Source organism: Anabrus simplex, chromosome 5 (assembly GCF_040414725.1).
Source record: "Anabrus simplex isolate iqAnaSimp1 chromosome 5, ASM4041472v1, whole genome shotgun sequence".
NCBI lineage: Eukaryota > Metazoa > Arthropoda > Insecta > Orthoptera > Tettigoniidae > Anabrus > Anabrus simplex.
In genome coordinates, this window is record NC_090269.1 from 93562464 (window position 1) to 93587210 (window position 24747).

Genomic DNA, 24747 nt, shown 5'->3' on the forward strand with positions numbered 1-24747 from the left:
TAAATTAAGGCCACGGTCACTTCCTTCCAACTCCTAGGCCTTTCCTATGCCATCATCGCCATAAGACCTATCTGTGTCGCTGCGACGTAAAGCCACTACCAAAAAATCTTTCCTTGCAAGAAGAGCTGGAGAAGGCAGTACTTACGCTCATTTTCCTTCTTTTCTTTACAAGTTATTTTACATCGTACCGACACAGATGGCTCTTATAATGACAACGGGGCAGGAGAGAGCTAGGAGTGGGAAGGAAGCGGCTGTAGCCTTCATTAAGGTACAGCCCCACCATTTGCCTGGTGTAAAAATGGGAAACCAAAATGGGAAACCACAGAAAACCATCTTCAGGGCTGCAGACAGTGGGGTTCGAACCCACCATCTCCCAAATACTGGATACTGGCCACACTTAAGCAACTGCAGCTATCGAGCTCGGTACACTCGTTTCACATTAGATACTGCAGTTTCCTCTTCTTAATGGTAAACACGTGTTCAGGCTGATAGGACAACACATCATCATACGACTTCTTCGTTGGACACATGTTGGACCCATGTAACCTTGAGCAGGCGCCTGTAGGTCCACATTTCGAAGGCTTGGATTTTCTTCTCCATGGCATTGGTTATTGTCCAAGCTTTGACACTGTAAAGAAGTGTGAAGTAGACATAATATCTCACTAGTCGCCTCTTCAAGTTTGGACTGAGGTCAGGACTGTGTAGTATCTTTTACCCATCTTAATGAAGATATTTCTTGCTCGTTCTATGCAAAATCTGAATTCTAAAGAAGGATCCCAGACTTTACTTAGGGTAACCAAGTAGATGAATTTAAGTTACCCTCTCAACAATTAGCCTTGAGTATACTCAGAGTGGCACTTCATGTTTGCTGCTGACCATGTATTTCAATTTTTTTAAACATTAATTTCAAGGCCGTATCGAAGACTGGGATGGCACACCTTGTCTAAGAGATTCTGCAGTCCCTCATTACCCAGCAATTAGTATGGTATCATCTGCATACTGTATGTCACCAATATATGGAAAAAGTGGATATCTCTCGTGTGAGATAGAAATTACGTCTAGGAGCAGTGCCTTACATTTTTCCTAATTTGCCGAAATACCTTTGAAGTGAGATTAAGTCACGTGAAACTCCCAACAGGAAAAAAAACCTGACACCATCAGGAAAAGAAGAAAGAAGACCGAAGACGGGAGTGCAGTTGCAAATCGGGAATTAAAAGGTCAGTCTAATGTTGATCAAATTTTGGGTCATTCTAGTGTACTTTCTGATGCCGAAAAGACAATATCACTTAAAAGGTGCCTAAAAAAAGGTTAATCAAAATTTATTTTACAATCTGGAACATTTGCCAAATCTTCACGCAAGCTTTTGTTAAGTCCAGTAACCAACAAAATGAGTTGGCAAGTAGAGTATTACCTTTAAATAGTTCCTGGGCATTTGTTATAATATGCTGGGAGTTATGTGTTATTTATCTGTTATGTATGATTTTTTTCCCATTGTGCCCTGCCGTGGTATTTAATTGCAATCTCTCATTGTTTTTTAAAAGACAGTGTATATACTTATCAGTTACGGAGTAATTAATATGTTTCCTCTGGCATCATTCCTAACAGCAGCTGATCGGTACTGTGGAGCTTGCCCACTCTAGCACTGCCTGGCAGGGCGTGCTCGAATTCGAGGAGTCCTCACACTTGTTCTTATATTCGTTGTAACACATTCAATGCAGTTCAAGAATTGGAATGTTATTGTTTTCACAATGTGATAAAGATTTTAATATTTTCCTCAAGAGATAATATAAGATAGGTTTAGGACAGTGACATGAAAAAGCATATTATTGTAGATTTTAATGTGTGTTTTTAAATTTAGGTATTTTATAGCGAGGTCTTATATATTGTAATTTTAAGCATTTCCTTGGAAATGTTGACTGTTATTTTTTCTATTAACGCTGAAGAAGAGAAATTATCATTTTCTCGAAACATGTATGAAGATGAATTGAATTAGTAATCACTAGGGCCCGGATGTTTATGCAGTAATAGGTTAGAATGCAAACTTACTGAAGCGAGTAGCAAGTACAGTCTACCTTCACAACGATCATGCTAGGGGTACGGCCCATCAGAACCCCTATAATTTATGTTACTCTTGCTACACTATGGAAGAGCGGGTGGCCAACACTTCCTACTAACCAAATTAGTTTTCAATCCAACCTGTTACTGCATAAAAATCCGGGCTTTAATAATCACCATATGCTGATTGTGTAAATCCATTGTATTGACTGGCAGACCCATATTAGCCCAGTTTCCTCACAGGTTATCAAATCACCCACTACATTTAGTCGCTAGTTTACCTTCTGATATCAAAGTGTTAATATGCTCTCATATAAATAATATCCGGTAATATTGAAACATTTCTTGGTTTATCAGACGGGCTGAATTTGCTGGCCGCCGAGTTCAATTTGATGCCAGTGACTAGCAGCAAATCTTGCTGACGTTGTCGTCTTCAGTAATGTTGTTGTAATAGTTTTGTGCCATGTTTTGAGTTTTTGAATGTTAAAATATATGATTATGACTGATAATTTTTGCATTTTTATGAATAAAATGATGTATTATTTGATGGATATATGACTTGTGAATTAATTTTAGCAGAATTTACACATTGAGTTTGCAATGCCAGTAAAATATACTAGCCACTACAGGTTAAATGATCGCCAGTTTTAGGATTAACAATGCATTTCTTAATTTCCACAACAGCAAATTGCAACCATTTCATATTTAGCACTATCACATAACAATGAGTAAAATAACATTCACCGAGCCAGCTGGCCGTGCGATCAGGGGCGCGCAGCTGTGAGCTTGCATCCGCGAAATAGTGGGTTTGAATCCCACTGTCGGCAGTCCAGAAGATGGTTTTTCGTGGTTTCCTATTTTCATACCAGGCAAATGATGGGGCTGTACCTTATTTAAGGCCACGGCAACTTCCTTCCAACTCCTGGGCCTTTCCTATCCCATTGTCACCATAAGACCTATCTGTGTCGGAGGGACGTAAAGCCACTAGCAAAAAAATAACCGTATATAGGCAATTAAAACCTCAGGTGTTATGTGTTAGAAAGTTTAAACAAATCTGTCTTGTCAAGAGATATGCCCTTCATTGAACATGAAATAACACATGAAGTTTTGATGCGTAGCTTTTGCACTTGATCTAGCATTCCGAAGAATTCTTCCAAGCTCGGCTAGTCCCGAATTAGTCCCACCATCTGCTCTCCAATATTCTGGTATCACTCATCCTTGTGTGGAATTTTTGCAGGTGGTGTAGCCTGGAGGGCAGTAGAGGTGCAACAAGGTTGAACTCTGATGAAGAAAGTTGTGTAGACTGACACATGTGAGAACAATGTATTCTAACGTACCAATATTCACCATCATAGGCTATCTGAAGATTTTCCACACAGCAGCTAAAATCCAAAATCTGTTTTCAACTATACGACAAGCTCTTATCAGTCTGTAATTGAAGACCTTACCGGAATAAGGATGAAACCAACAAATTTTGGAAAGTGAAATTTTAGTGGAAATAAGAGTGTATCATCATGCCTCTATGCTGTGGTGTCATTTTATGTCTTACACTTGATTTTCAAGCTGGTTTATAGCCAGCAGAACTTTGTCGTCCGTGGTGTAAGGATGGAGCACCAGTCAAGAGGGTGGACAATGCTTGTGTTGGTTCATCATCAGGTGCAATAGATGATTTTAAAAAGGTCACAGACGAAATCACATCTGTATTTTGAAATATTATCTTGACATTTTTATTATTATTTGTTTTTTTATTACACTAATATTATTTACTTTCATTTTTGTTGCATTTGCATGTATAGGTTTTCTCTTTTGTTATATACAGATGTGAGACATACTTTCAGATTATTTTCCATTGTGTCACTTCCAATTCATACATTACTTTTAGAGAGCAGTGTAATGAGCCCTGTGGAGCAACATTCCAACATCAGACTTGCAACCTGGTTTACCTATGTTTACATACTGAAATACATAGTTTGCATTCACAAGAGCAAATAAAACAACATTAAAATCATTCTCTTGTAATTAATGTAGCTGCTTCCACTTTTGTAGGTTTTTCAGGACTTATACAATGTGCTAAGAACAACATGTTCTGTGACTAATTACATAATAATAATGTTATTTGTTTTACGCCCCACTAACTACTCTTTTACGGTTTTCGGAGATGCCGAGGTGCCAGAATTTTGTCCCGCAGGAGTTCTTTTACGTGCCAGTAAATCTACCGACACGAGGCCGACGTATTTGAGCACCTTCAAATACCACCGGACTGAGCCAGGATCGAACCTGCCAAGTTGGGGTCAGAAGGCCAGCGCCTTAATCGTCTGAGCCACTCAGCCCGGCAGACTAATTACAGAAGATACACTACAATTTCTTGATCTTGACCATGCTACCAATGATGACACCACTGAATATGAAAGCGATTTCCGTAGCACTGTGGGGAGTGACGGTGAAGATGTTAAAGACAGCATGCCGGAAAATAAATTGAATTTTATCGGCATTTCCTACAAAAAAAATATAATAATGATCGATTACTGGCAAAATGACAGTGGTAAACAGAGAAATCGGAAGTCTGTTATGTGGAAGAAAGGATATGTAACAAAATCCTTATGTCATCCGAGAACCATTGCGAGAGTATTGATAGATCGCACACAAAATCGGCCATGATTGTGATTTAAAAAGATGGACACACCAAGCAGCTCAGCGGGTATATTTTCCTTCTTTCAAGGCTTTAGTTTGTGGGTGGATAAATTAAAACAATCTTGTAATATTTTGTCAAGAAAAATTACCAACCTTGTCACGAAACGATACACAAATGATTTCACTAGTACTGTTGCAATTTAATAGTAATGTTATTGGCTTTACGCGCCACTAACTACTTTTACGGTTTTTGAAGACGCCGAAGTGCTGGAATTTAGTCCCGCAAGAGTTCTTTAATGTCCCAGTAAATCTACCAACACGAGGCTGATGTATTTGAGCACCTTCAAATACCAATGGACTGAGCCAGGATCGAACCGGACAAGTTGGGGTCAGAAGGCCAGCGCCTCAACCGTCTGAGCCACTCAGCCTGGCATTGTTGCAATTTTGAATACATTTTTGAGTGATTCAAAAGATGAAATCAGCAAACGTGGCCTCTTTAGCGTTTTCAACATGGACCAATAAGGGTTCAGTTTTGAATTCCATGGTGGCAGGACACTACATGAACATGTTGACAAGACTGTATTAGGTGCGGTGTAATCACTCATCAGCAGAAGGACGTCTCTTACCAGTGATTCTTATTATTTTGCAAGAGGAAACTGCTTTTTTGGCCCAGGAGTAAAGGAAACCTTGTTCCAAGTCCCAAATCTTTATGTCGTTGCCCCTAAATCCGGAAAATTAGACAAGAATATTCTTTGAATCCAAACCTTTGTACACAATCAGTTGTCTTCTCCAAAGGTTACAAAAATGTGAAAATGTGTGTGGTACAAGGCAGCGCATGTTCATGACAGGCCAGACCACTTTGAAAATACAATTTCATTTTGTTTTCATTCCATGGACTGCGACATTTGATGTGCTTCTTGTAGCAAACTGTCTCTAATCAAATGCTCATGGTGCAAAGCTTCTTTATGTCTTACCTACCTTTTCTCCAATATAGTTTGGGCAGAACTAGTGGGATTGAGAGCTGCTTCAACACGTGTTTTCCAGCTGTAATGGGCATGGAGTATGAAGAAAGCATTAGTAGGTTGTCTTGACAGCTCGGAATTTTTCCAATCACATGTGACTAACCACAAAAGACCATAGGCCAGCGAAGAGGAGGGAGGCAAAGCTTAAGGCAATGTTACCATTTTGCAACGTGTGGTACGAGAGGGCTTTTCCCAGCAGCGGTCCCTGTGCTATCAGTTTCTTAACAGTAAAGGTTACTTTGTATTTTTGTGTGTATAATTGTACATTTAATTTTTAAATATTGTTTGATTGAGGGAGTTGGCTGTGCAGTTAGGGTTGCACAGCTGTGAGCTTGCATTCGGGAGGTAGTGGGTTCGAACCCCACTGTCAGCAGCCCTGAAAATGGTTTTGTTATGTCAGGACTTGTTTTGGTGCATTCTTCAATACAGGGTGGTTTGTCTGGCCACACGACCTATTATTTGACATTTAGCAATGGGAAGATTCTGTATTCATAGAAACAATGACAGATAACAGAACATGTCAAATAATATCCATTGACAGTCTCAATTAACATCAAATCTCAATTATGTATATAATTTACTTCCCTACATCAATGCATTTGACAACTATTCAAGGAGTATTTAGAATATAACAACATAAAAAAGAGCAGGCTGTTACTATATAACAGGATTTTATAATTTTATATATCAAGACAAGAGATCATACCTCAAATTTAACTCGATTTTACAGTCATCCCAACACTGTGTACAAATTCTTACTCATGATGACCTTGAACTATAAAATATTTTAATATTCAAAACCTTTTCAACAAACCAAAAAAAAAAAAAAAAAAAAAAATCTGTGTACTATGTTTTGTACAACAGATTACAGTAAGTATAACCTTGATTATACGTTCCCGGAAACTACATTTTCCCATATTATTCGTTCAAATTACGTGGTCCCGCGAGCATCCTAATTAAATCACATTGTAAAAATCCCATATTATCCATTCCTCGAAGAAACGATTTCCCGGATCAACCATCCAGAAATTTCAGTTCCATCAACGCTAAATCCTTGATCACGCGTTTTTCAAGAGACTGTATCTCACGAAAGGACGGCTACGGCACACTTACGGAACTTGGTGTTAACATCCCGTCATTGCAATAATTAGAGGAAGTACTGTACTGAAAAAGCGATCGGCGATGATCTTGCATAAGGGACCATCTTAGCATCGCATTCGGGTGGTACTGTTTAGAGAATCCTCGGAAATCATAAAGCAAAGAGTGGCCACAACAATTGGAAGGAGACAGAGCGCATTTCGACAGCTCTACTTGAAGATGGAACGAGTTTCGTCAAATGTTCGTACTTGCAAAACATCTACATTATGTCCAGGGTTAGTTGTTTAATTTTTTTACTTTTTCAATTGTATCACCGAACAGGTTTCCGGCACTTCCCTCAGGGCATTGTATTGTAACTGGGCTTTCAGGCAGAAATTGAAACTGCTCCTTCTTAACACAAATTTATTTATTTTAATATCATCGTATATGATTATGTTATCAAGACCAGAACAGATGTTGCACCTTACATGCATGAAGCCATGGGAGGTTTTGGGATTGCCTATTACTGTTTTGGTCCTAATATATGAATCATGTTTTTGTGTTAAAATGTCATAAAAACTGCAGTTGTTTTAATTGCACACGTTACATTAAAAAAGTTTGTAGCATTTCGCACTCGTACTGACTTGTACAGTGAGCGCGCTTTTCAGATGAGCTCAAGGTCATGAATAACCGTAATTTCTGAAGTTTAAATGATATTTTTTCTCTTTCCAATTTGATTGTGATTACTAGCGATAAGTGATGGGCAGAATTGAATATAATGCATTCGAGAACTTTCGAGAATCAATATTTACATTCGAAACCATATTCGTGAGTTCAACATAACCTTTAAAAGTCGATGTAGGCCTAATTTACGCGGTACACAATTTCCATCAACTGACTACGAACTGTATACCGGTGACCAAATTAAACTGGAAGATTAAAAAAAGGGATTTCGCCATCATGTTGGGCGCTTTTATATCTAATGTGCTTTATTTTATTAGATTAGAGAATTAAATACTACTTGCGGTCGATTGTTGTTTGGCTTGGCATTACTGGTATCAGATTTTTAATTCGTGTACCGGTAATTCATGTTTGAAGCCGGCCCCGCGATCTAACTCTTCTGCCTCTCACCCGGAGGGCACGGGTTCAATTCCCGGTCAGGTTACGTATTTTTACCTGCATATGAGGGCTGATTCCAGGTTTACTCATTCTATGATAATACCAATATAAATCGTCTGTTATTGGACATTATAAATTTTCCAGCCAACTCATTCCTGGTTGTCAGCGTTTCGCCCCCGTGTGCTAGGTTGGGCTCGTCAGGTGGTACCTAGCACACCTACCAAGACGCATGACCTGTGCATACCGTGGAGGCCACTGAGTAGGCTAACTGAAACCACCGGCAGTGCCAATGCACTATGAGAGACTTCATCTCACTACCAAAAATTGATGCATCATCTGATGGCCAAGCAGGCATCAATTTTTGGTAGTGAGATGAAGTCTCTCATAGTGCATTGGCACTGCCGGTGGCTTCAGTTAGCCTACTCAGTGGCCTCCACGGTATGCACAGGTCATGCGTCTTGGTAGGTGTGCTAGGTACCAACTGACGAGCCCAACCTAGCACACTGGGGCGAAACGCTGGCAACCAGGAATGAGTTGGCTGGAAAATTTATAATGTCCAATAACGGACCATTTATATTGGAATTATAAATTTACTCATTCGGGACAAATATTTCAGATTCCCTATGGGAATCAACATCTGTATCATCATTCTATGATTACCTTAGATTGATTAACTATAGAATGGTGAGATGGGGACCTCGGTCTAGAGAGCCAGGAATAACGGCTGAGAGGATTCGTCACACTGACCATGTGTAACCTCGTAATCTGCATGTCTATTAGATTATAATAATAATACACATTTCATTTTTGGGACATTTAGCCAAATTGTTGATGGTTCATTCGATTCTGGACTTTCCGTTTTCCCATGTTGTACGGATTTGTTTTTTTTTCCGCGGTCCCTCTAAAAACGGAGAATCAAGGTTCCACTGTATTGAACTATACGGAGCATGCACGGCCGCTCTTAGCGCCTCTAGCGGAAGAAATCGGTAACGTTCTGGTGATCTTGTCTTGAGCGGTCAGTCCAGGCTGTGTAACTGTGGGTGTGAAATTGTGGTGGTAGTAGTATATCAAAATACATAAATCAAATAGAAACTGTTGTGCAGTGAACTGCCACAACGCACAAAGAAACACGCATGGAAAAGGAATTATATTTCGCACATTTCCTGGTCGTCCATGGGAATCGGACAGACGCAGGAAGTGGATTTCGGCTGTGGGAAGAATAAAGTAAGAACAGTAACTTATTTCATTTGTCATGTAAATCACACATTTCATGTCACACAATTCAACCATACCAGGTATGCCAAGTCAAGAACACGTTCATTTAAGTACACTTTGAAATAGTACATTTCATTTCAAGTATGCATTGCAGCAGGTTCGTATGTTTACATTCATGACCTTCCATGTGCACACGTCTTCACTACGCTGAATATTAATAATAATAATAATAATAATAATAATAATAATAATAATAATAATAATAGATGTTTTCCTGCATTTCAGCGCAGATGGAACTCCATGGGAACCCACCAAATGCTCCGTCATTTGCAGTGAACGTTTTTTGGAGGAAAGCCAAGTAATATTGAAAATCATCCATCATATATACCATCTGTGTTTCATGAGAGCTATAAGAAGAAACCGAAAAGAGAATGTGATGTATCCTGGTGTGAAAGAGCGAGTAAACGAATGAAATGTTCAAATATGCATACGTCTTCTAATCAGGAAACTCATGAATTTATTGAGAAAAATGAGTGTGAAAAACTACATGAGTCGGTGCAAGCAGCATTTGAGACTGAAGCAACGCCTTTCGAATTCACTTGTGTTTTAGTGGGAATGATGTAGGCACACAGTGCAACTCAAGCACAGTACCTCCAAGTATTTCAGAGAAGGTGGATAAAAATTGTGGTCCCAACACCCCCCGGGACATATGCAGAGGATTTCATGGATACCAGAGCATAAAAGTGAGGCACAGTTGAAGGATTTAACAAGTGTTTCATTTAAAACATTAAAAGTTTCTATAAATATAAATAATAATGATGTTTGTTTACTCTTTTTAATGAAAATGAAATTGGGTATAACCTTTGCTGCCTTGGCAGTCATATTTGATGTACATCGGACTACTGCTGCGCGGAACAGTCAAGAAATGCACTTCTAATTTTATTTTCTAGCCTAGCAAACTATCCGTGCAAAACACTTGGCCTTGCTCTTTTAAAACATTTTATCCTGACGCACGAGTTATAATAGATTGCACAGAAATGAAATCAGAAACGCCAGCAAGAATAGATGAGAGATGTTACATGTATTCTTCGTACAAGTCATGTTATACATTAAAAATAATATTAGCTGTGGCCCCAAACAGAACTATTGTTTTTGTTTCCCCTTGTTATGGTGGAAGAACTAGTGATACTTTTATTGTTAACAATTCAGGCTTCCTAAATCTTTTGAGTGAAGGGGACGTTATATTAGCCCACAAAGGATTCCGAGGTACTAAAACACAGTCGCCTCATTCTTTACTTGTTATGCTGCCTTTTCTTCACAATGGGAGATTTACAGAAGAATAAGTGCTACAAACTCAGAGTTTAGCAAGAGTGCGAATTCATGTTGAAAGATGCATACAGAGGGTGAAAATATTCAAAATCTTGAAAAATATTCCTAAAGATCTGTTTCAGTATATCAGTGACATTGTTTACGTAGCTTGTGTGCTAGCAAATTTCTTGCCACCAATAATAAAGAACGTAGAACTGTAACACATGGCCACTGTCAACAAGTTTCTGCGCGTTATTTACTGTTGACTTGCAACTATTTTGGAAGTGTATGTACTCAAACCCATATTGTATTACAACTTCCATAGCACTACTTCATATCTTGACAACAAGATGCAACAATATTTTTTGCCTTAACGATGACGCAAGTCTTCACTTCAGCGGAACGCACTCTCACCGTATGAATTCTCGGAACTCCGCCAGAGCGCTCTGTTACTAGTACCGTGCACGCTCCCTATAGAACATGTATTCTAAAATCATTTTAACTGAACTCTACACTTGTTTTTAGATTTAAATAGATTTAAGGCAAGAGTATGTATAAACTTTTAATCATAATAGCCTTGAGCTACTGAAGTGTAGTTTTAATATTCAAGATTTCTCTGTAAAACTTAATTACTTAAAGCTTTTGTTAAGCATATTATTGATTGTAACATATGTAATTTTAAAGGTCAAGTCCATACCAAGCGTCGAAACATGTAGGGTCAATAATGAAAATTTGACTCCTTCACAGAAGAGGTAGCATTGTATTGAATAGGATGAATTAAAACCTACATTATTGTATAACTCATTTTGTCAATATGGACATGAAGCTGGTATCATGCAACAAATATTCCGACTGTAATTAATTACTTTGAACACATCCTTATTTGCTCGAACCCACCACTAGGACATGTCTGTTTTAGCTCAGACCTATATTTTTGTACGTTCAATATTAGGGGGATCTGTTCAGATGAGGTAAGATTTCAAATGAAAAACGTTCAAACAATACTACTGCATCAAAACCAATGCTTACATTAATTTTTGATTTTTTTTTTAGGGGACATGTTTGGTTTTGCCTAGATGTCCCTCATATAGCCTAATGCAGAACCTAGCTATCCCTGAGCTTAAATAAGTTTTGGGAAATTTTCTTAAATAATTTTTCTGTGATGTCATAAAAAATGGACAGATGGAAAAAAATGAACTGAACCTACGGCATTTTTATATCTAATCCAAGATAAAAATGAAGTACAAATTAGAAATTTTAAATGTACAGACAATGTTATAATTTTATTAAAAAAACACTTACCTTGTTGTCTGTTAGCGGAGACATGCCTGTCTCTTTTTGTAGCTGCCTGCAAACGAGACACCTGGATGCCCATACCACGCAGATCACTAGGAGTCACATTCAGCTGATGTTCTAATGCTAACACCTCCCTGTACAGCAAACATAAAGCTGATCTGTTATGAAATGGACTCAGTATACTGTTCAGTAACAATAGCATTGATTACATCACACACAGACACCATATCCAATGTCGTTTGAACAGATAGTAAGATGGCGGCTTGTCACATTCAGGTTCCTGAGTAATATTTGTGTTCTCAACAGTTAACTACACCTACGGTCTGGTTCGTTTGTACCGATGTGATTAGAGTACTCTTAAGCTTGACAGTGCGTGAGATACAGTTTGGGAAAGAGTACTAGTAATAAACGCAGTTTATATGGCCTCATGGCTTCTCTAATAGCACGAAGTATTTGGTGTCACCACAATGAAGTGAAAGTTGTTTTTCATAGATATTCATAGAGATAACATAGAGCAGCAATCCAGCATTATAGGAACCTCTCTTAAAAGGATCTCTTTAACGTAATGCAATGAAAATCTTGAACATTACCTTATTTCTGATATGGTATGTACATATCATTTTTAATATTATTGACACTACACTGTGTCTTCCATTGCTTAAGTGTTTTACAGAAATTATTTTATTCAACCAGTCTTAACTTAAAATTCTATTGATTGTATGTACAGTTTTTTAAGACCATTATGTCACTACGTTGTTTATTTTAGTCGATACATTTGTGTAATTTGCTTCATGGTTGATGACGACCTATGATTTAGGTCGAAACTAGTCCCTGAATGTTAATATAAATGTATATCATTTATAATTTGTATTGAAAAGGTGAACATGAAATATAAAATATTTAACTATTATTGTAATTCGCAGTTCAATACGGACCAATAATAATGAAATTTCATATTCATAAGTGTCCCAGATGCATAATTTTTCAGACTTACTCCACTGTTTTTAAAACTGCCTGCTTTATGCAAAAGCTGGCATAATTATAAAAGCCTACAATAATATGGAAGAAATAAGCTTTCAAATGGTGAAAGAATGAAGTCGGTTGAGTGGTTCGTATTATTGGTATAGATTTGTTAGACCTTCATTTCTACATCTCTATTAACGGTAAAGCTATACTACCGTCCATACGCGAATAATCCCCGCCCTCTAATTTTAGGAAGTGAAATTTAACAAAAAAATGTTTTTCCAGTATTTGTATAGCTTTGTTAAATATATACTGAGAAGTATAATTACAATAGTACAATAAATTACATGTTGTAATCTTCAAAATATGCTGACATCTGGTTGCATTACCAGTTCGCAAGAGTAAATATGAATTTCTCTGGTGCAAACAAATATCTAATCTATGGAAATTCATTATGTTTTTTTTATAATTGGCTGAGAGATGATGTACAAAACTAGTTTTCCTGTGAAAACTAGGTAACTATGTTCAAAAACATGTGTGAGGCATCCTGAGCTAGCCTTAAAAAAAGTACATTATAACTCTTGTTATTGCTACAGCTTTCAATCAATATATTTAATTTGTGACTAAATGTCCAAACGGTTTCTTTTCACTCAAATACTTGCACATCCTCTTTTTGATCCTAGGAAACACGGCTTTTCGTTGGTGAAATGCCCGGCAGTTACTGTTCCTGTGTATATCCATGTCACAGCAGACAACATATAAATAATGCACAGGAGAGTTTTCCACCTATTCAATACTAAGTTGTATTTACAATGTTATTTACATTACATGGGACTTTCAACCCTACTCGGGGTCATTTTTTTTGCTAGGGGCTTTTCGTCGCACCGACACAGATAGGTCTTACGGCGACGATGGGATAGGAAAGGCCTAGGAGTTGGAAGGAAGTGGCCGTGGCCTTAATTAAGGTACAGCCCCAGCATTTGCCTGGTGTGAAAATGGGAAACCACGGAAAACCATCTTCAGAGCTGCCGATAGTGGGATTCGAACCTACTATCTCCCGGATGCAAGCTCACAGCCGCGCGCCTCTACGCGCACGGCCAACTCGCCCGGTCCTACTCGGGGTCATCATCAGCCATGATGACCCCGGGTAGTACTGAATACGTGGAAAACTCTCCTGTGTATTATTTATATGTTATCTCAGTTCAATACGGACCAACAACATGAAGTTCATAACCCTTGACACAGAAGACAAACTGGATGAATGAGTTATGTGACAGCATACACCATGACCCATTCATTTTTCCTTCAATCAAATACTACAATTTTTGTCCATGTGGGTTATTTGTAATCAGAAGGTCAAGTCCAATATGGCTTGTATATTTAAGTGTATGAACATGATTAGTTGCATCCAATGGTAAGATCGTCATGTCGACGGAGATAAATGAGGTTAATAGGTTGCTGTTTTGGTTAGATTTGCCAGCCAGGGCTAAGATATTTGTGTTTAAGTCACCAAGAAGTAGTATATGCTCGTAGGTTGGTACTAGTTTGAGAAGGTCAAACATGTTAGTAACATTCGGTGCTTGTACTTTCTTCCTGCAGTGCGATTACCAGTTTGCTCTCCATCTTCTATGTGCAGTATTTCTTTAGTTGTGACTGAGAATTCAAGCCAGCTGTTGAAACACACACTACTACTTAAACTGCCGCCACCCAAATGATGCGATACGTAAGCAGCGCACTTGTCGCTTAAGGCAGGAACAGAGTTGCCAAACGAGAGGAGAGAGAAATAGTAACTTTCAAATCTCTGTGTGCCAGGAGCACAGTACCAACCTTAATGCAAATAATCCCTGCATCCCAACTTTTTGCTGTAACATTTTGAAAAAATATGCTGGGATTATTCACGTATATTCAGTATGTCCATACTGAAACGAACTTACAAGATTGCTAGGAGAACTCTACTACATACCTGGCAATTATACTGGCATCAGATGTTGCAGAAGGCAGAGTGGATGATCGAGTTATGTGGTCGCACACTCCATGACCCATGTATTTTGCAGTCTCCTTGCCCGCATTTTTTGCTCGAACCTTCAACATGTCAGTAACAGATAATTGTTAAAAGAAGGCAATACAGACAATGAACAAAGATGGGTTAGCAACTAGGGTCAGAGTTAAACAATATTTTATTTAGAACACAGTAGGATGACTTGTAAAGGGAAATATTTCTACAGTACCATTTCCTAAGTCATACTGTACATTGACAAATGCTCCAAAGGTGATGATAATAATAATAATAATAATAATAATAATAATAATAATAATAATAATAATAATAATAATAATAATAATAATTGTACCAGGGGTATGCCTTCCCTGACTACTTAAACTGCACACCTTCTCTATGGCCATCTATGCCAGTGGACAGTGGACATGAACTTTTAAAAACTTTCAAAAAACCTTCTTCTTCAACAGTTGGATGGCTATGCCATCTATTTGCTAGTGACATCTAATGGCTGGACACAAACTAATTGCTGAAATTTTGTTTTTGTTATTGGTAAACCTTTTCTGAGGATTGTTTTCTTTAAATGTATCAAATTTGTCAACGCTTCAGTGGGTTCCTCCTCTATTGTAATCTACCTATCACATGCTTGTAATTATGTTCTCTAGCCAATCAAACCTGGGGGTGTGTATGGAAATTCAGCCTATCAGCGTTTTGTACTTTAATTTAGTCTGGAACTTCCCCTAGGGAACGATTATAAGGAGAGCACTTTAGGGCTGTCTTGTCTGGACTGCTCCAGTTCTTGAGAGTGCAACCTGACGGAGGCCAGAGAGAGCTAGGGAGCAGGGCGCGGCCGCCTTGAAGAAGATCCAGCGCTACAAGGTAATAGCAGAATTTACCTAAACATGTGATCCTGCTTGCAGATAGTTCAAGGGGAAAGTTTCAGCAGTTTTCTTAATATCTAACACGTAATCTTTCCTTTTTGGGGTTGAAATGTAGGATCTTCTGCACAGCCTTTGGACTCTATTTCTATTCCCTGCTAGGAAAATATTTAATGTAAGAGAGCACAAGTGGTGACCCTCAGTTGTCTTCCCTTCAGCTTTTGAACTGGGTGACTAAAGTTTTCAACCTCTAAATTTTGGAAATCTTGTCTCGGCTTTTTCATTCTCCCCCCTTTAACCACCCTTTTTTGGTGTGGGATTAACCTCTGTGTCATTGGGCCTTAAACCCACTAAGGTTCTCGTCTATTCCAGAATGTTCGTCAAGGATTGCTGGTGTTTTGCCTCCTTGCCTTTTGTTAGTGGCCTGTTGTGCGTAACCTTTTCCTTTTATTCATAAGTCCTTGTAGTACAGTGTCTATGTTTAGGTTCTCTTTGGGAACAGTACTTAAACTTATTGTGGACCTTGGTAATAGATAAGCCCCATGAGGCACCCAGAGTATGAACAGTATGAAAAGGTCACCCTAGTGGTTACCATGTGTAATTAAGAGTGTAAAAAGCCACTGATTGCCTGTTTGAGGCTAGCCACTTGTATTTTGGAGCCTAGTTTCCTATGAATTGTACCTGTTTGGAACAACTACGCTCTTTCATAACATTGTAACTGTCAGGAGCAATTATGCTCTTTTGTATGTAATTTAACGACTGGGAGTTTCTCCCAATTTACTTTGTACCTGATTTAGGACTTCTAAGTCCAAGGCATTGTTGGAGCTGACAAGCTTGTTGTAAATATTTTCAACTGTTCTTTGCTAAACTATTAAATTTTTCTCTCTGAATTTTAAGGAAAGAAAGAAAATTTCCAAATTTGTTAAAGTAAAAGTTGCTTTAAGTAATCCCCTGTCCAGCCATACAACCCAGGCACTTCCTGTTCCTCTGCGAGTCACAGAATAATAATAACAACAGCAATAATAATAATAGGCAACACCTTAAACATCTGAATAAATTGAAGTTTGTAGAAACAAGCTAAACTTTATGTTACTATGCAGTTCTGAAGCCTGCCAATAGATATCACTGATTTGATTAATCTTCTAAGTGCTGAGTTTTTTCATTCGTATGTAAAAAAAATTGTAGAAGCCTCAATTTTTAACTTATCAGTGCGGTGATTAGCTTAACATGTTTATAAATGTTGAATATTATTTTGAGAGAAAACAAAATTAAGCTTATGTGCCCATACATGCATTATCTTTATACAAAGTAAAGAACCCAAAATAATATTATTTCCTAAAATCTGTAGGCAACTAATACATGTAACTTCTTAGAAGTATATAAGTTGATATTTTAAAATACTTTCCAAACCTGGAATGTGGTGATAGTTAAATGTTTTCTACTGGTTGTTTATGATGCCGATTTGTTCCAACTATCTGCACCAACTTCACTGGCACAAAAGTTTCTAAAAAATAAATGATTTTCGGGTTGTCATCAAACACTACTTGGCCCTCAGAGCCTGTCACAGTTACCTGAAACTCTGGTGAAGAAAGGTAATCCATCCGCCATGAAATTAGCGATAAAATAGCTTTTGTACTCATTGTGTTTTTCTTCTTTCGTTTAGAAGGAGGCTCTGTTTCTCTCTCACATACTATATTTTCGGCACTCTCTCTATCACTCTCACTTTCAAATCGCTTAACAATTCCTTAAAATGAATATCTCCATCATCACTTTCCGGCTGTGGTTAATAACTGAAAGATTCGTTGATCCGAAATAACATCGCTGCAAGAGCAACTAAATTGTTGTTCCGCCATGTTTGTTTACATCACAGATGAACTCCACAGACGTCTACAAAAAGCTCTGTAAGTTACTTCCCGAAGCTATAATCTCTGATCAATTAGTTCTACATAATGCCCAACAGATGGCAGAATATGTCAGAGATCAAATTCGAACTCGAAAGCGAACTGGGAAACTCGAAAAACTTTAAATTCTCGCGTCAGCCCATCTATAGGCAGGCATACCACTCATCGGGTTAAGGGTGCCACCTAGGAAATGTGGATTAAACTCTCTTTAGTGACGATATGTAATGGTTGGAGGTGGTATTCCCATATACTCACTGGTAGTTCTAAGCTTGCCCCGACTGAACTTTTAAAATTAAATTAACCAATCAGAGCCCAGTTTGCCATTATAAATAAGGCAGTTTTCGCTCTCCCAGAGGTGATCTTGACTGGTGTATCGACGTGTGAGGATCTCCCTCAATTAAGGCAGCTGGTGTGCTGGGACAACATCTAAGGAAGGTGGCTTTACCATCCCAATTATGTGAACTAATTTGCATGTGGCGACGGGAAGATACCAGCGTTCACCTTGGCATGTAACTGTTATTTGTATTAATGTAGAGTTTTGTAACTTTATTTAGTTGTGTAAAATGTAAGGTTTCTAGGATTTCAAGCCAACAATTAACCACCTGGGTAGGTGCCATGTCATGAGGAAGCACAAGTGTGGACTCTCGTTTCCATAGTTAATTTTTGATTTCTTGTGGTTAAGTTTTTCAAAATTAAAATGTTCTTTTCTTGCATTTTCGGTAGTTAGTTTCCCTCCCCATTCATAGTTATAAAGTATCATGGATTATCCACTGTGTCACCAGGCCTTCTGCTCCATTAGGTTTTAATGTGATTATGTCATGGGATAGCTTAAATGGGTTCAGCATCCCCTTCTCTCTGCGTCTGAAATATTTTCATGTTGAATATTTAATATTCTCTTTATTCTCTTGGCCTAGTATTATGTGCTTTTGCTCCTGTTTTGCACTGGATCCTTCTGATCCGAGCTGCTTCCCTGTGGCATAAGAGCAGTGAGCATCAAGTGTGTAGTTGAGGCAAAGGCTCTCGTAAGCCTTGAGAGTTTCTTCCCCCCTCCCGGAACAATTTAAGAAGGTGCCTTAATTTTGATGTTACGCTCAAAGTCATGAAGGTTGGGAGTTCATTCTTCCCAAAAATTAAACAGAGTTTGGTCATGTAAAGACTTATAGGTTTTGGTAAAAAAGGCAGCTTATGCTCCTCAGCAAATTTGGAGCTCAGTGAGCTGATTTTTATTGTCATTTCAGATATTAATCCTTGTTGTTTTGTTACTGCTGATTTAAAGTAAAAGAAAGAAAAGAGAAAGAAAATATTAGGAAATATATTCCAAATTAAATGTTTTCCTTGTGGGCATTATGTGTCCACCCCTTCAGCTCTGCTTCTTTCCCCCATCTCCCACTCTTGTGACGACGACGACGACGACAACAACAACAGTATTGCCTCAGTTACCAGGTGCAGGCATTTTTATTAGAGTTTATGTTCAGACCTGGGTAACCGAGTATGCAGATCCCATTATTTATTTAATTAATTAATGAAATAATTAACTTGTTTAGGTCTTTAGCAGTGGCGAAGTTATGGATCATGGTCCTCTCTTACATTTAATCACATAATTACAATAAAGAAATACTATCAATGAATTAGATATGTAAACAAGATAATAAGTTAGAAAAATACATAATAAGTTAGCAATGCACATCAAAGAAAAATATAAAGCAGTTATGAAAAACAATACATATTAAAGGATACATACTAGGCCTATCTATCTATACCCATATATAAAACAGAATGTTCCTTATACAAATCCATACTGTTCCACTGATCTGAATAAAATTTTGTATACTTACCTTAAACATATGAATTCGAAACAACTTCTTACATTTCATTATGATTGGAGTTCATTTTATGGCCTAGCGCATGTTCCCGCGTATTTCATATTTGAATGTTAACATGTAATATACCTTGTGGTGTATATTTGTAGTGTAATTTCTTTTGATAGTATTTCTCCATTTTATGTGTGGTTTTAGGCTTATTATGGGCATTCCTTTGTCATATAATGATAAAAAGTATCACATCAGTAGGATAGGAATCACATGCAATGATGGAGACTTAGCAGTACCCGTGTGACAGCACAGCTCTTGGTAGCAGGCCTCTTTTTCAAGATGGCTGTGAATGTACCCATTCCTTGGTCCAGCTTCTAGAATTCCATATTGCCTGGCAGATTTTCACCAGCTTTTCAATTCCAGCATCGCCTGTAGCTTTCAAGATCTCTGAACATAGGCTTATTCCATCAGGCCCACATGCTTTTCCGGTTCTCAACATTTTCAAAGCCATTTCTACTTCAACTCAAGAGGATGCTAAGTTCAAGATCAGTTTTTCTACTTCACTTTTTTTTTTTTGCTAGTTGTTTTACGTCGCACCGACACAGATAGGTCTTACGGCGACGATGGGACAGGGAAGGGCTAGGAGTGGGAAGGAAGCGGCCGTGGCCTTAATTAAGGTACAGCCCCAGCATTTGCCTGGTGTGAAAATGGGAAACCACGGAAAACCATTTTCAGGGCCGCCGACAGTGGGGTTCGAACCTACTCTCTCCTGAATACTGGATACTGGCCACACTTAAGCTACTGCAGCTATCGAGCTCGGTCTTCACTTATTCACTCAAGAGATCCTGAGAGTACATGTCTCTAGAACATTCTCTATATCCAGAATATCGCCATCTTGAAGGTTTTGTATAGTCCAGGAATGTGGCTTGAATTCTTGAGTACTTGTTCTAATTTTTGTCAAAAGGATCCTTTCTGTGGTTTTGGTTTGTACGGTCTTCAATCTCAAAACAAATGTTACTGAGGAAATTATTCTTCTTTCTTCTACAAGATGACAATCTTTTGATCAAGATCAGACATTTGTTCCCTTTCTCTTGAGTGTTAATGCCAGATTTAAGGCTCAAGATCCACTGTTGCTTCCTAGTGCTTGGTACTTGAGATTCACTCACAGAGAACTTTCACAATGATTTCTTGTTTCACCAGTTCCCAAGATGACTTCATCCATTCACACACTTACTTGACTGTTGGTATTTTAATTCTGCCTGTTGGTATTACATCATGGAATGGAATATCCATTCATCTTGTGCATTCCTCATGCATGAAGACTTTGACTAATACTTCTTTATGGTTTTCACAGAAGTTGAGGTGCCGGAATTTAGTCCCGCAGGAGTTTTTACGTGCCAATAAATCTACTGACATGAGGCTGACATATTTAAGCACCTTCAAATACTACTGGAGTGAGCCAGGATCAAATCTGCCAAGTTGGGGTCAGAAGGCCAGCGCCTCAACCGTCTGAGCAACTCAGCCCGGCAAGACTTTTACACTTCTCTTAGTCATTTCTGTTACATGTGATTTGAAAGGGTTACAACAATCCTTTCTCTGCCACCCTCTTAGCTGATCACTACTCCTACTACTATTTACAGTTGAGGTAAAGGTTACAGATCTCTTTGCATGGTTATGAAAGTATTTAGGAGTTGTAGTAAGGATGTACACAACCGTACCTGGCTTGCTAGAGCAAAGAAATAATGATGATGATGATGATGATGATGATGATAATGAGCAAGGATATAAATTTACGACCCCAATTAGAGTATGGTTCCAATGTATGGAACCGACACCTGGACTACGTGATATGAGAACTGGCAAAGATCCAAAGGAGAGCAGCATGATTTGTTCTGGGTGATTTCCGAAAAAGAAGTAGTATTGTTGCAAACTTTGGGCTGGGAAGACTTGGGAGTAAGGGGACGAGGTGCTTGACTAATTGGTATGTTCCAAGCTGCCAGTGGAGAGATGACGTGGAATGACATTAGTAAACGAATAAGCTGAGGAGTAAGGGATTGGAATAACTTATGAAGGGAAATGTTTGATAAATTTCCAAGTTCTTTAAAAACGTTTCAGCAAAACCTAGCTTCAAAAATGATAGGGAATGTGCCACCAGGGCAACAGTCTTATATGGAGAACAGTCATGACTGATTGATATCGTTCTGTATAGTCACAAATATCTACAGATCTTCAGACCACAAGATACAGGGGAGTTTCACGTTGTATTTCATGGGTACGGTGAGAAAAATATGCTAACAAAGTACACCTGGTAACCCTAATGGCCATGTAGGAAGGGAAACGTGCAAGGCATTGACAACCAACTTGCCAGCCCACGATAGACACACTCACCATTAATTTTAAGGTAACACACTGTCCTCTCATACCAATGCTGTTTAATCTGGACTCCACTTCTGTCGCCAGCTGCTGTAGAAACGTGTCTGCCTGAGTCTGCTCTGTGAAGCGGATGCCATAGTTGATCTCTGCAGACACCGACTTGCGCTGGTGACTCACAGCCAGAGTTCTCTCATCCAATCCTCGACTGTGCTTGTACAGCATCTCACCTGTCTTTGCTCCAAACTGTTTCTTCAGCTGGTTGAGAGGCAAATTCTGCAGCTCACCACACGACGACACTCCCTGAGAGTGCAGGCGGCTGGACAACGAGTACCCCACACCTATACAGTGCAGAAAGAACAATTTTCTGACAAAATACTTGGAGGGATAGAAACAACAGCTTGTGGAGCATATTGGTTACAGTGGATTATTATCATTATTATTATTATTACTAAATATATTGCAACCGAGATGTATTTATTACTTTAACCATTATGGTTTATTCTGGTCTGCACTGATGTTTATCTAATAACAACACTTAGAAATCACTGGTAATGTGTCTGCCTTGTCAATACTATAAAGAAACTATTTAATCCTTATTAATTAATCTGCCATACATGTTTCGAGAACCACTTTCATTCTCTTCATCAGCGACTAAAAATTCACCAAATAATCTGCGGACTTGATTCAATTACATACCAACAATATATTACCAAATAAGTTATGAATTAAAAACACATGAATCTAAATAAAATCTTGGAAATTACAATAAAAACTTTTCTTCTTAAAGTATTCTGAATACTCTATATAATGTCTCTAAAAACCATGTTTGTGTCGAAAATTTATATTGCAGCTCCAGCTGAATTCCTTGTGTGTTGAAATACCTCCCAAAATGGTTAACAACTGTCAAACTGGGTTGTGATTAATCTTTCCATTACATGTTGTAGCTGCTTATTTACATATCAAAAACCCTAATAAATGCAGGTGATCGTGACTTGTGAATTGATGTGATATTGCTTTTTTTTTTCCTCACAGAACATGCAAGCTCGTCTTGATGTAACTCATTCCTTTGTTACCTGTGTGGCTTCTTGTATTGTACCAGGAAATACACGTACTTCACATACTTCGGTATGCTATCTTTACACGTACTTCATGCTTGATGTGTATGTATTCAATAGGAGGACAAATTATATTTCCTTTGCAAAGTGAAAACCGTCAAAATGGAATGATTCTAATATATTGTAACGAAGAGCACGAGACGGACGCAAGGCGTGTTCGGTATGCTATCTTGGAGCAGGTACAGAGAATGAAAGGTTTGAAGTTGAAATAATGTTCATAATCCTTTTGTACTGTTCTTTTATTGAAAGGAAAGCAATTGAAGAGCCCAACACAAGAACCAGACAGCTCCACTTTTTGGTCAATTTTGGTTTTTTTTTCTGTAAGCTATCACAAAAAGAAAGCTCTATCTGCTGGTGCAAGAACTGTAATGCTCCACTGATTTGGTGCGTGGTAAGAGTGTAACAGGAGCTGTCGGGGTTGTTTTAACTGTTTCTTCAGGTGCATGAACCCTGACAGCTCCTGGAGCTGTCTGTTTCTTGCAGCGACCATAGTTCAATGTTCAACCGCTGCGACTGGACCTTTGGCGTAATCGAGAAGGAAAACGAAAAGCCAGAGAGAATATATCTGCCCCAAGATTATCGTGCTCTGGTACAGAATGCAAGTTGCAAGTTCATTGTTCATGATGTAACACAAACAGTGTTTTTGGACTACATAACTCCCTTCAAAACCTTTTTCAAAACAAACGTCAGTCCTCATACAGGTGCAACACTGATAGTGTCAAAATATAGATACGTTGAATACAACAGCAATGGACTGTCGTGCAGTGTCAATTTGAGTACCATGGTACAGGATGTCTTTGTTTTGGAGAGAGCAGGAGCTAATTTATCCTTACCAGACACATCAAGTGTTCTACATCGCAGTGTCTTAGAAGACAATGCAAATAAGGCAAAGGATGTTAAAGATATAGCTTCGAAGTATGTTCCACTTGACTGTTTGTGGTTCTACAATCAGATAGTTTCAACTGATGATTCTGGTGCTGAATAATCATGAACTTCCTTTGACCCTCATTTCCTTGGTGTATAGAAATCTCGTTGCATTGTAACGATATTTACTCTCACATTAAGTCTGCTGTATAATAAAGTATCTTTACACTGATAACTCATACTCCATTGTAAACATAGCTCACCAGTCGACAAACTTGACCATTCAATTTTACGGACCAAAAAATCAACACAACTTTCAAACACACATAAATCTTCAACTTATACTCCATTTCAACGATTATGCCAGAGTATATCTTAAATGAATTCAACTCAACGAAGAAACACCATTTGTTTCTTCTTAACCTAAATTCAACAGTTGGAACGTATAATTTAAAACAAAATTCATCCTCTGATCTGCTTAGCGCGGCAAATATTACTGACTTTTACTAAAAAAAGGATCCATTTCAGTTCCAGACACATGCTGATTTTAAAAACTTCTTATTACAAATAATTTTTAGACAATATTGTAAAATATACTACAATAATTTTATCATGTGCTCGTGCTTCCCATGTCAAATTTCTTAACTACCGATTCAAAGAAATTTTTTTTTTAAAAATCACAACATACCTTATCTCAATTTTTCATAATCAATAATGTAATCATCCTTAAAAAAATTGTTTGTTTTAAGATTAACTAAAGTGCTGATGATGCCCAATAAGAAGGGCAAAACAGGTACACAACTTTTTAATCTTTTATGATTATGTAACCACAAAACATGGTATTGTAGAAAGTGAATAGGTGAATAATGAATGTATACTTTGTAAAATTGAATGTGATCACTGTTGTCAATACGGACCAAAAAATGAGATTAATGACTTGTAAACTTGACCATATCGGTCCTTAATTGCTCTGTATTGACTCATAATAACAATAAAAGAAACGTAACGGGAGGTTTGTTCCGCTCTGTTTTAAAGAGTCCGGTCCTACAACAGTTGAGCATATCATCATCTGGCACATACATGGCTAAATTTTAATATGTATACAACTTTGTAATAAATCAGT

The 24747-nt window shown here is 38.1% G+C and overlaps 1 protein-coding gene across 2 annotated transcripts in view; it reads right to left on the minus strand.

Moving 5' to 3' along the window:
* The window catches only part of Rev1 (Rev1 DNA directed polymerase), a 196563-nt gene that overhangs the window by 59581 nt on the left and 112235 nt on the right, over nucleotides 1–24747 (minus strand). For both annotated transcript variants that reach the window (XM_067148274.2, XM_068227734.1), the window contains exons 6-8: nucleotides 21661–21983; nucleotides 14650–14768; nucleotides 11730–11857 (exon numbers count right to left, since the gene is read on the minus strand). In XM_067148274.2, coding sequence (XP_067004375.2) covers nucleotides 11730–11857; nucleotides 14650–14768; nucleotides 21661–21983 — 570 coding nt within the window. The remainder of the gene's footprint in view (nucleotides 1–11729; nucleotides 11858–14649; nucleotides 14769–21660; nucleotides 21984–24747) is intronic.